This window comes from Dromaius novaehollandiae, chromosome W, assembly GCF_036370855.1.
Source record: "Dromaius novaehollandiae isolate bDroNov1 chromosome W, bDroNov1.hap1, whole genome shotgun sequence".
Taxonomy (NCBI): Eukaryota; Metazoa; Chordata; class Aves; order Casuariiformes; family Dromaiidae; genus Dromaius; species Dromaius novaehollandiae.
The window spans coordinates 48443958-48456744 of NC_088130.1; the positions used below are offsets into that span (position 1 = coordinate 48443958).

Consider the following 12787-nt stretch of genomic DNA (forward strand, 5'->3'; position numbering starts at 1 on the left):
CATTTATACCTTTTAAAAAACATAAAAAATGCTCAGAAAAAATGCATTTTAAAACTGAATATAAGATCCCACATATATGAGTGAAGTAAGTATTTAACTAGAGTGTATGGAGTGCTTATATAACAGCAGCACTGAAAGGAAGAACTTAAGACCATCTAAGTGAAAAAAAATCTGAAAGCCTGTATCTCAAATGGAGCATAATCACATCCTTCAGCTCTTGTTAGTTACACCAGTTAGAACAAGAAGCTGAAGACAATCTCTTTCCTTTCCAGTTTGTTTTCCTCTGGCGCATGTGACACTTAACAAGGGGTAGTTCAAGTGTCTTAAACAAAACCCGACAATGAAAAACCTTCAACACCTACAAAAAGATCTGACAGAGTATTATCGGTGTAGCCATGCTATATTTTCAGTTTTAACAGTTAAGAAACAGAATAAAATGTGTCATTTCATTGAAATAAACACTGGATGACAGCATAAGCGATGAAATACCCTGCTTTAACAACTCTTGGTGCTACTCTGTTACTATCTGACAGTTACTTTATAAGTCTATAAAAACCTAGTAGAGGCACTTAGAACTAGAAAGAAAGAAAATAATGTCAAAATGAGAAAGTTAGGCCAGAGAGCTGAGAGTACCTTCCTGCTGGTAACAAAGAGTTGAGAGCAGTTAAAAATAATAATTCTTACCTCCCCATCTATGATCCCCCTGAATACTGATGGAAGAAGAGGTTGAAACATTTGAGGCCCCAAAACTGGGTTTACTTTTAGGACATTTTCCACAACCTTAAAAAGGAAAGCAAATTAGACTGTAAGTATATTTAGAAATTCTAACAGAGATTTAAAACTACATATACTGGTCTATAAATAGTCCTGCTAGTAGGATGTTTGCTGTAAAAAGTAGGATTACAATTCATTTCAGAAGAGCTCAAAGCTGAAAGCACACTCTAGTGAAGTATTCTGCAAGCCCGATCTGCATAATGGAACTGACACACTGTAAGAACTGACATGCCAAGTGAAATTAAGGGTCCACCGAGCCAAGCACCACCACGTCCTCCTAGCCCTGGCCAAACCGGCAAGCCAGGGCTCTGGGAAAAGCAGCTTGATGAGGGGAGCTGAAGGGAGGAATCCCAGCAGTTTGGGCCTTATTTCTATTCCTTTGTCCTGTCACCACTGGATGGGACCTACCAGCTCCCTGGATGCGTTCATGAAACCACGAGTGCTCTCAGATGTGCTAGGCTCAGTGCCCTGCTCTGGTTCCCTAGTTTTACGTTCTTAACCGTCTGCTTCTCAGCTCTCTCCTTCTGTTTCTAAGCTGTTCTCTGAAACACTTTCCTGTGTTCTTAGGGCATTTTCTTCCCTCCTGCTTATTTGGGCTCTCCCCTTGCCAAGATGAAGAGGGGAGGAGGCTGTGAGGAAAATGGGCTGATAGCTATCCCACTCCTAGGGGAGATAAGAACAGAGACCGTATGCAGATGCGTACAGAAAAGTAAGAATGGGGAGAGCATATATAGTTCTTCCCCTAAAAACTCTTCTTAGTGTCTAATTACTTTCAGCTCAGGGGGACTTCCTGCTTGAATTACTCTTCTGTGGTCTTGTTCAGTCTCCCTTGAATCTACATACATGAAACAATCCTGCTGCTTTAACAGTTTTTTTTTTTTAAAAAAAAAAAACCACACTCACTCCTACTAGCTTCATTTAACAGCTCCTAGTCACTTGAAATATGTTAAACAGCAGTCCGCTTTCCATGCCACTCAGTTTTGTAGACCACTAACATACCGATCTTTTCCCTCCAAGTCATCTTTTTTTAGCTAACTCATCTGTTCCTTGTACAGAAGCTTTTTAAAGCTTTGATGGTCCTTCCTGCTCTTATCTGAACTTTTTAAAAATCCACTATACCCTTTCTGAGATGAAGGGAACAGAGCTGTACACAACATTAGAACTGGGCAAATCATGCATGTCCTCTATTCCTCCCAGTAACTCCTACTATTTTTTGCTCTTTTAGACTGCTATTGCGCTAAAGGTCCTAGAACCAAATGATCTTTTCTCTTATAAGTGGTAATGACTAGCAACAATCTCTCTTGGCAGTGTTCAAAGCCCAAGGAACAGATATCCAAGAAATTAATTCATGATTGTGCCAAAAGCATCCCCAGACAGCTTTGGTTTTCTTAATAAAGGGATGTTCTTCAAAAACTTGTTGGATAATGGAATGATTATTGCACAAAGGGGAAAAACTTCTTTTATTGCAGGCCTCCTTACCTAATAAGCTGAAACATTCCAAAATAGGATGCTGTAAACAGTAGCTTTACTGTTCCTGAATATGAAGCAGAAATTAAAACATTCAAGAATTTCAGTTTTCAAAGTCCTATGCCTCTCATAAGAATTTTAAAAGCAACCACAGGAAAGCAAAGATTCTTTGACAACTAAATAAGCAGTTCTGCTCAACAACCTCTTTCCAACCAGAAAAGATGTATTCATTTACCTAAACCATTTCAGCCAGACATTTTAGCAGAAAGATGAATGGAATTGTTTAATTTTCATGCCCTATGAATAAATTCCCTCATTTCTTAAACACTTGCCATTGTTGCCGACAGAATAAACCACTTCAACTGTTGTAAAATACCCATAAATCCAGTCTTTATGTACACATACCTCCAAAACCCACTTAACTCACTGCAATCCATTGAAAAGATTGTTACTTTTTGCCCACTGTTACCCTTTACTTCATTTGCTCTACTGCTTTTCTCCTTTCTCTTTTAAATACTACTCAAAATAATTAATTCTCAGTTATTACCTCTGCCATAAAGATGTAAGAAACAAAATTGTTTCTCCACTTTATTTTTGACCATTCCTTCTTTTTTTGGTTTTATTCCTATGGACTTGCTTACAGTGTCAGTTATCCTTGGATAAAGCATCAACAAATTAACACTCTAATTTCTCCTTCAGATAATTTAAGAATATGTTAAATCAAATCACACCAAGCCCACAATATATCTCGCCACTCTGAATTACTCTTTTTCAGCTTTATCACTTTTACTATTTTAACATCTATCTTCAATCCAACCAATACTGTAGGAAAATATTTCAGAGAACACTCCTCGATGTTTCTTGTTCCCAATGTCTATTTATTTTAGCTTTTTGATTAAAAGGCAGAACAGTTGCACTTGACAAAACATTCTCTTTTCGTAAAAATACTTATATTGATTATATTTTAGTTATTCCTCTAGAAGCAGGCAGATATGCTAGGAATTAGGAACTGTTCAAATTGAAGTGAACAAATTTTGAGGGTAACAGAAGACCATACTGAGACCCGAATGGATAATGGATACTATCCTAGCAGCATCATTCCACCCTAGGAATCTGTTTAAAACTTGCTGCATCAAACATATGTGCAACTATAGACTCCAAATAATAGTACCAGTAGAAAGGAATTGATGTTTTAGTTACAGAACTTGAATGCTTATGCTCCGAGTTCCTCACAAATGGGCAGAACATCAATTTATCCTGTTTTCCTCTCCTGGGATTCTGTAAGCAGTTGTGAAGCCAACAAAGAGATAGGTGAGCTCTAATTTCTGCCTCCTGAGGCCCCCTCCAACTTAAAATGGGAGAAAACAATGAATTGAAACTTTCTTTTCTGCTTCGTTATAATGAAGTAAACTGTCAGTGAATTGTCCATCAGAGATGCTATCTCATAGAAAAGTAGGACTCAGGACTACAGAAAAGTCAGTAAAACAGCAAGGGGGGAAAAATCATCATTTAAAATAACAAGTTTTCAATTACAATATATGCAAAAAATAAGATAATCCTGAATGTAAAACAATATCTGATTTCTTTGCACATTTTTATTTTTTGTATGTCTATTTTGGGAGTGGAATGTTTGACTTTGAATACAAGCTGGTCTTCTGCTCTATTTTTGCATTATCTTGCCTCACAGTTCCACCTGCCTGAATGAGAACTCTAATCCCAAGTTTCTGTGTTTCTTGTACATTTACATTTCTATCACCTCAGAGAACTGCATCTAAATACACCTGTATCTTAGGCTGGATAATGAACTGGTCACAATCAGACTGCTGTCCCAGCTCCTTCATTTGCTTCTCAATGACTGCAGCAACGCAAGTCATTCCTTTCAACAGGGGCACAGTATTACTGACTGACAGTGTCTTGCCCTCTGTGCAGCCAATTTTTGGTTTTCAATTTTTTTTTTTTCCTGAAGGTACCTGAGCAACTACCTTGTAGGGGGCAACTCACGGTATTTCACCCATATGTGAAGCAGCAAATCCCAACTCCAACTTTGGACATAAGGCATAAAACCAAACCAGAAAAAAAAAAAAAAATCACCTCATTTCATATTCTGGTAAACTTGGGGGGGGGGGGGGGGGGAACCACACAACTGTCTTCCAAGTATGATCACCCTTATTGCACATATTTGCTACTGAGAGTTTAAAACTAATCCATAAACCTCAAATAAAGCATGCAAGCATCATTCATGAATATGTTCGACTTCCAGATACTTAATTAAATTATGCCTGTTAGACAGAAAACAATTTTATCAAAACCTTCACCCTAAATAGGAACTTCATTACCTCCTGGAATTTTTCAAAAGGCACATTCACGTTTTATATTTCAAGCATGAGGGTATGAATTTCTTATCATCTCTTCCATAGTACCATTCAAAGTTTTTTGGAAAAAAAGCTTTTAAATAACTTGAAAAAACTCTAGCAACTCCATTTAAGCAGTTGTTGCTATTACAACAGCGGCTCATGACAAATACAAAGATTGGTTCAATATGATGTCACAGTAAAAAGTCAAGTACACTACACAAAGAAATAGGATAGGGAGAGTATGTGCAGCCAGTATTCAGTAAAGACTGGAACCTTGGCTATGGAGCTAAGTTCTAGCAGTCATGCAGAAAGGCACCAAAAAGTGAAACTTGATCTCCTGATGCTTATTTAATCTAGTCTTTAATTATAAAAATCACCTAAATAGTTTTTTTTTTTTTTTTAAATAATCCACATACATATGCAGACTTCTTAATTAACTTTTATCTTGTTAGTCTGTTAAATATAGTTAAAAATTCAATTGTGTGATTATTTTTCCTTACTGCTAATGAACACTGAAAAGATAAACTAATATTTCAAAATTGTTAAAAGATATACTGTGAAGTTAAGATTTTTTTTTCTTGTTTGTATGAGCAAAGGGATGGATACTGGTTGACAGTGTACAAAGCCCAAAGAGCTTTGGATGGTTAGACATAGTTATTACATAGTTAATTATCTTTTCACATTTTAATTAGAAACATTCAAAATGAACTCTGATTATTAATATGCAAGTATTGCTTTAAAAATTATAGGATTGAATTATTTAAAACTGCACTTTCATCCAAATAATAAAAAGTAGAATAAAATAAACTTAATTCTGAACCAAGCTGAAAAATGGAATTGTACAGCTCCTAAAATTCATTTATCACAAATTAATTTTGCCTTTTTATTTTGTAATTCAAAGTGCGATTATCCTTTATATTTTGGCCAACTTAACTAAACTTCTCCATGTAGAATTTTTCTAGCTCACATCGTACTCTCCATTCTAAAATTAAATTAGAATTGAATTTTAGTTGGTTTTCTACCTATTCCAAGAGTACACTGATAGCCAAAGATTAAACCTATTTTAAGTCACTTTGATCTAAACACTCTCCTTGTTTTGTCTGAATGTTACTGTGTATTGAAGAATGTTGACACAACCTTTTTTCAATACGGTACGTATATCACAAGACATCTAATTTATACACATTCTCCATATAGTGCTCTAAGATTTTCTGAGGACAATACCATCTTTGCAATACAGTGATTGGCCACCTGTCTGTAAAGGTTAGGTGTGCTGTTACCAGGCCATGATACAATTAAAATAGTTGTTTTAGTTTGTTCTATTTTCATGCAGGTCTAAGACATCATTAACTTACTTTCTCTATCCATCTACAAAATAATCAAACACCATGAGTCTCAGGAACTCTTAATGCAAATCCACCAGTACAAAGAGGGCTTGGAGTAACTTATAATTCTTTTACCCAAGGACCACACCTTGGGATAACATGAAGTAAAGGAAGCATTGCAGAGAGGGTACTAAAACAGAGCATTAGGCGATATCTTTCAAGGTACTCTATACGGCTATGCTAGCTTGTCTTGGGACGACAATTAGGGGTTTTTTTTGAGAGTGAGTCTCTGTGTATCCATATACATTCCCTCAATACATATACACCCCATCTCCACAAACAGATAATTTAAACACATAACTTAAAACACCTCAGGCTCTAACAGCTAAATAAGACCTGTTTGTTTTGCTTTAGCTTTTTTTTTTTTTTAAACATGTTTTACCTTCATCGTACTTTAAAATATTACTCAAAACTGACAAAACTCTAGTACGTTATTTAGGATAAGAATGACAGAGCTGAATATCTGTGCATTAACATCATTTTGATTACACACTACCTTTAAAACTTGAACTTGACCTTCAGTAGTTATGTCCTTTAAGAGTTCACAAAATGACCGGCACAAGTCAGTGGCATACATCTAAAATCAAATGAAAAAATTATGTAAGTATATTTTAATTCTATGTATATGCATTTCAACACTCAACACATTAAGGATTACATATGTCAGAAGAGCCAGCTGTTCTTCAAAGATCACAGTTGCTGAAACTCATCTTTCCTGAACTGGTTAAATTTAATGAAAGGTTTTCTTTTCTTTTCTTTTTTTTTTTTTTTTTTTTTTTTTTTTTTTTTTTTAAGAAGTTATTCACTTTTTCAACAATTGATCTCAATGAATTTTGTAGGAAAGGCGGCTTGAGAACAAGATATAACAACTCTAGTTGATTTCTTCATAGAACTTCTGATCATAACTTGAATCCTGGTAGGATAATTAACAAAGTAGTAACTATCATTACCTTTCATAGGACCTTTTCAGGTATTAAAGTATTAAATCAATTCACAAAAATCTTAATTCTAAATAATAACTTATCTGAAATCTGATTTTACTGAACGCCCACTATATGCCATAAAGAGCTAACATCAGAAAAGTGTGCCTATATACACACAAATGTACGAATGAAAGCATGCCTGTTTCTAGGTATGTGATGTTTCCCAATATGAGGGGAAAAACATAGCTGGACAATAAGGAAGGAAGGAAGCTTTACACAATGGTAACGTACCTGTAAAAATTCAGATGATGATAAGAAAATATAAGCATTGATGATCTTAAAGCAGTTTTTGAGGTTTTCTGAACTCAGCTCTGGAAAAAAGAAATTACAATTAAGAATCTCATCAATAAATCAAAATACAACTGAAGTAATTCACTTCTAAATGCCTTTCTCCTCACATGGCTTGTAAGTGCCAGATGCCTACAAATAAAAGAAAAGTTATGCTCGGTTCAGTACCATTCAGGTTCTCTCTCACTGCCAGAGACAGTAACAGAAAAAATGGGGAAGATAACAGCTATCATGTCCTCAAATGGAGCACAAGAAATTCTGTATCACCTCAATAGCCAATGCTAATCAAGAAAAATCAAGTTTTGGGTGTATTAGAGTGCTAAGAACATATTAAACATGGAACACATGAAACATATTTAAGAGACTTCTAATTGCTGATAAATGATAAACCTCTTACAGTCTGTGCCAGTAAATGCTGACTAGTGAAAGGAAGACTGCAGTTCTGGTTGTCTGAGCTAGATGCCACATCAAACGGCATTGAGCTTTTGAACCAAAATGCACTGAGCTTTCAGCCATACCTTGAAGATTTCAAGCAAGGAAAGCATGCGGACTTAAGAGACTGATACATACAGGAGATAGCATAGAGCTGCAGTTTCAAGAAAAGAGAAAAAAGGCAAGTCCTCAGGCTGAAAGCTGAAACATTGTTAAGGGGAAAAGAAAAAGAAAAAAAAAAAAGAAAAAAATCACCCTACATCAACTGTAAACAGCAAAACCAAAGGTTTCAAAGTCTCATATATTGTTTGACACTAGTGCAGAAAGCCAACAGCCCTCATTGTCTAAAAATGAAACAGAAACCCCAAAACCTCAAATTTTCTTAAAAGCAGTTTGGGACACAGACTATTCTTAGTAAAGTAAGTTAACATCTTCTCTACCACCTTTAAGTAACATTTCAATTAAAAAAAAATGGACTAACAACACAAAAGTATTTTAAGTTTTAAACAAAATTCCTCAACAGGCTAAACAAACGGCAACAGCTGGCTAAGACTTCATAGGTGTTAACATGGTTAAATGAATGCAGTATACACCAAAATGTGTAAGTACTACTAGTCACAAGAAAAGACACAAAAAATTCTACAGAAAATATCCTGTGACAGAAACTATGATTAGTTTTTCATTATAACATCTGAAGAGTTCTGAGGAGTTTTAAGAGTTTGGTAATTTTTTTTATTGCATTGGAAAGAACATTAAGGCTTCTTGTTATCTGACGTGGCTACTGGATAGTCTTGAATTCATGAGTACTTTTGTATCACAGTACTTTGACAGGTGATGTCTTATTGTCACTTTTTTGGAATAGCTAAATATCTTGACTTGAAAAGTGATGGATTTCCACCTATCCATCCAATAACCTCATCAAAAGATTCCATTATATTTATATATTTTTTAATATATATCTCTCTATATATACATATATTAGCATTAGTAGCATATTACTAGTACTGTACGACTTTTTTTTTGAAATTACTGAATTCTCCTTGGAGGTGTCCTGTTTTTTCTTACTAAATATAACTGTATTTTAAGTTCCAGATACTGACATAGTAGATGAAATGTTAAATAAACAATCAATAAATGACCAAAGGATTAAATAAACGTACCAAGCTTTCAATAACTGATACTTACCTATGTAATACAATTTGAGTAGCAGAATTACAATGAATAAGTTTTTTTTTTCCCCTGGCCTGAAATAAAGATAAAAAGCATCTAGGAAAATACAGAATTTCAACCACTCATCTGTGCATGATGCTCAGTGTTTACAGAAAGCACTTGTCTAGAAAGATATCCAGTCTTCAGCTGATTACTTTAGAAACCAATAACACAGTAATTCTCTTGCTGAGTTTTTTCTAAATCATACTCATCTTCCTTTTTTTTTTTCTTTTCTTTTTTTTTTTTTTTTTTTTCCTTTCTTTCTTTCTCCTTGTTTGAATTTGTTTGCCTGCTTTGGGTTTTGTTGGGGACCAGAGGAATTATTCCAGTTTCAGTAACCTGCTTATTGCCACCATTTTTACGAGTATAGCATAGGCACATTAAACCTGATACATCTTGAATCAGGTATCTCTTGATTTTGACTGTATTCCCAATCTGAAATTGTATCAGCTTCAGCTGTCATTTTAAGCCTTAAATCTTGCTGCAGAAGTGCATCCATCTTCAGAGAACTAGTATGTTCCTTCATTTCACATTATTCAACCTGCTGCACTAAGAAACAGATGAAAACCTCTGCAAACCCTCTATGGAATAACAATATTTCAACAGAATTTAAACATTAACAGTGCTGATATGAAGACTAAAAATGAGGATTATGCTGTTAATTATGACTGTACATTAGTGAAAGTACCATGATCTCTGAAAGAATGTCAGTTATGCAAGCAAAATCAATTTTTCGTATCAAATTTAACACTCTACTGCTGTACATTTATGATCTAAGAACAGCATTGATTAATTTAAGATACAAATCAAATGATTTGGATGACACCTCTCACATTGAGTTCAACTGTACTAGTATCCTGCAATAGATAAGAAAAGCTCTTTCAGAGAGAGAAAAATACCTGAAAGGGAGAAATAATGTATATGACAATAAGAAAGAATCACCTCCAGCAGAGAAAGCATGAGAGAAAACAGCATAGAGATCTTCAAATTTCAGGTTTCTAAGGTATTACTGGTAGGCCAGGAAGCAATCAGATAAGCAAGGACTTGTGGAGTACACATCTTGGTAAGCACCTTAAGAGCACTTAAGAAAAAAAAAATTGTGTAATAGATGACATACATTCATTTGTAGTCATCTAAACATGCATTCATCAACAGAAGCACAAAACACTGCAGTGCCTTTCTAGGAACTGATATAAAGGGCACACTTTAAAAACTGCCAGAAATACTTAGGGCACAATCTCATTCAGTTTTATACCACTTTGCTGAAGAAAACATACTGTGCCCCCTTGCCCCCTGAAAAAAGTATCATAAATCAAGGGGGTATTTTTGTTTTTTTGTTTTTTTGTTTTTTTGTTTTTTTTACTTTGACAGTTAAGTGGAACTCCTAAATCAAATGGGAAATATTAGATGCTCAAACAGCATTTAAGGGTTCTGAATGACAACCTGGGAATCTATCGCTGTACACTTCTTCCTGAATTTTCTGGAAAAAGAAAAAAAAACTGTGTACAGTCTTACTAAAAAAAAAGTTTCGACCAAGTCCCCCATGACCTTGTCCACAAAGACAACTAATTCAATGCAAAAGCTACAACATAATGAATAACCAACAACCCCAAGCCTCTACAGCTACTTTCTGTAGTCCCTTAAACACAACCAATCCAATGTTATATAAATTGTTAGTACAAGTTTTATTTTTCCACAGTCCCTTTGGATTGGAGCTATCAAAGCTGCACTATGTCTATTTATGTGTACTGTTCAAATCCCACAGTACTTTGTCACCTATTGTATGAATGCATCTGAGTAGTTTCGTTGGTTCAAGGCTTTAAAATGCCTTTATCTCGTGGTGAAGAGCAGGAAGATAAAGTGTTTACAGACTTCTTCCTCTCTCAGTTTGATGACATTTCACCCCATCCATTTCCTCCCATTCAGCAGGACAGAGTCTGCTCTATGAGGTCCCCAGAAATCTCATCTATGAACTTCCCTCCCTCCCTTCCTCCAGCTCTTCTAGTTCAAATAGCACACTGTCTCTGAAGGCCATAACCATAACCTGCACATTAGAGCAATTGCAGCTAGTAAGAAGAAATTAAACTACAGGACACTTCTGTTCATCTCCTTCTACTGTACTTTCAACTAAAGCGTTTTCTCTATCTAGTTTCTTTTTCCCCCCCTGAAAGACATAAGCAAGGTAACCATCTATTCAGAACTTATCTTCACCTCAAGATCTGCCTTTTGGCTCCCACTCTGATAACTTCAGGTGGAACGAGAAACAGTGTGAGGCAGACCTTGCCAGGGACTAGTTTTACAGAAAGTTGAGTTTTCATTTACATTGTCTCAGAGAGTCAAGGCACACAGGACACCAGCGAAAAGATCTCAAAATCTAAATGGATTTCTGCATCTCAACCGTCAGGACAGGGTAGTTTGCTATGTCATAAGGGTGGGAAGAACAGGGGAAGACAGATTTGCTTTTAAATATGGGAAGTTTCAAATGAATGCTGCTACTCACATATTAGAGAAACTTCAGTATAGAGCTTAGATTGAATTACAGTCATCACTGATCAATATATATCTTTCTGAAAGGCACCACAGCTTAAACTGGGTTGTTGCATTGGATTTAGGTATAAGATCCCTTTTACAAGTATAGTGAATCAATAGTGCCTGAGGGGTATTGGATGGAAATACTATGTGGTGAATACAAGTGGTGAAGCAGTACCAGAAGACTGTATAAAGAAATTGCTCTATGATTATACATTGCAAAGGCTGCTGTCTGTTTTCTCCGTCCCACTCCACACTTGATAAAAGAAAAAAAAAAATCTGTAAATTAACTATAAAAATTATAATCTGGGCTATCAGAATATTCAAATTCAACCTTCCACACTAAGAAAACAATAGTAAGTTCCACAACCCAAACCTACTCCTACCTACTCCTAGTGACAGAAATGATTTGAGATACGTGTTTGAAGCTTCCTCTTATGGAAGACACTGCCTAACTGTACTATTTACATTATCAACATCATTTCTTGCTCTATCAGTTCATTTCCCAGAACAATAAACACCCTTCTGTGAATTGTCTCTCCCCCCCCCGGAAGTATCGCAACTTTCAGTCTCTATTCAGAAAAATAACAAAATCGTTGCAAGTGTAGATTTCTTAATATCTCCACCTTTTGTTAGAAGAGCATGCAGAGATTTCAGATCATACCTATGACTGTGTGGAAAGCAATACCTGTGAGGGCAGGAGAGGACAGGGTGGGGATAAAATAGCAGTAACAACTGTAAGCAAACGACAAATACACATTCTGAATTTAACACGAGTGGCAGTGTGATGCAGCTATGAAAATCATAACCATTTATATAGTGCTAGCTTTTTGTAGCAAATCCATATCTATGCACCAACCCTTCCTCCTCTTTGTTCTGTGTTAGTAGCAGACAGAATGAAGACAAACAGTAAGTATTTCGTAGCTACAGAACTTATCAGGTAGATCTGGTCTCATATACTAAAACCACTGCAAAATGCTGCTTTCTCCAAGTTTATTCATTAGATCTAGTATACACAGAGAAACAAGAGGCCTCCTCTAGAGCCTACCCACTGTGATGCAATGATCTATTAACCCTAGGTCAGAAAAAAATGTGAAGTGCTGAAATTAATGACCAATTAAAATGCCAAAACTTCGGTAATTTTTATAAAAACTTCTTCAGAAAAAAACCATTTGCTGTAACTATTAGCTCCACAATCTACAAAAGCACAGATGGAACTTTCATTAAACAAAAAAATATAAGAAACAAGTTTTAATATTTTTATATTCTCATTAGTTACAAAACAAAAATTCACGTTTCCTAAGCACTGAATCTCAACCATCATCAGTAAGTTTATATTTTGTCAACAACTCAAGCAAAACTACAG

The 12787-nt window shown here is 35.4% G+C and overlaps 1 protein-coding gene across 6 annotated transcripts in view; it reads right to left on the reverse strand.

Moving 5' to 3' along the window:
• Positions 1–12787, reverse strand: part of LOC112987041 (importin-11) — a 107338-nt gene that overhangs the window by 42199 nt on the left and 52352 nt on the right. For all 6 annotated transcript variants that reach the window (XM_064500842.1, XM_064500843.1, XM_026106698.2 and 3 more), the window contains 3 exons: positions 7195–7274; positions 6477–6557; positions 685–780 (listed from right to left, as the gene is read on the reverse strand). In XM_064500842.1, coding sequence (XP_064356912.1) covers positions 685–780; positions 6477–6557; positions 7195–7274 — 257 coding nt within the window. The remainder of the gene's footprint in view (positions 1–684; positions 781–6476; positions 6558–7194; positions 7275–12787) is intronic.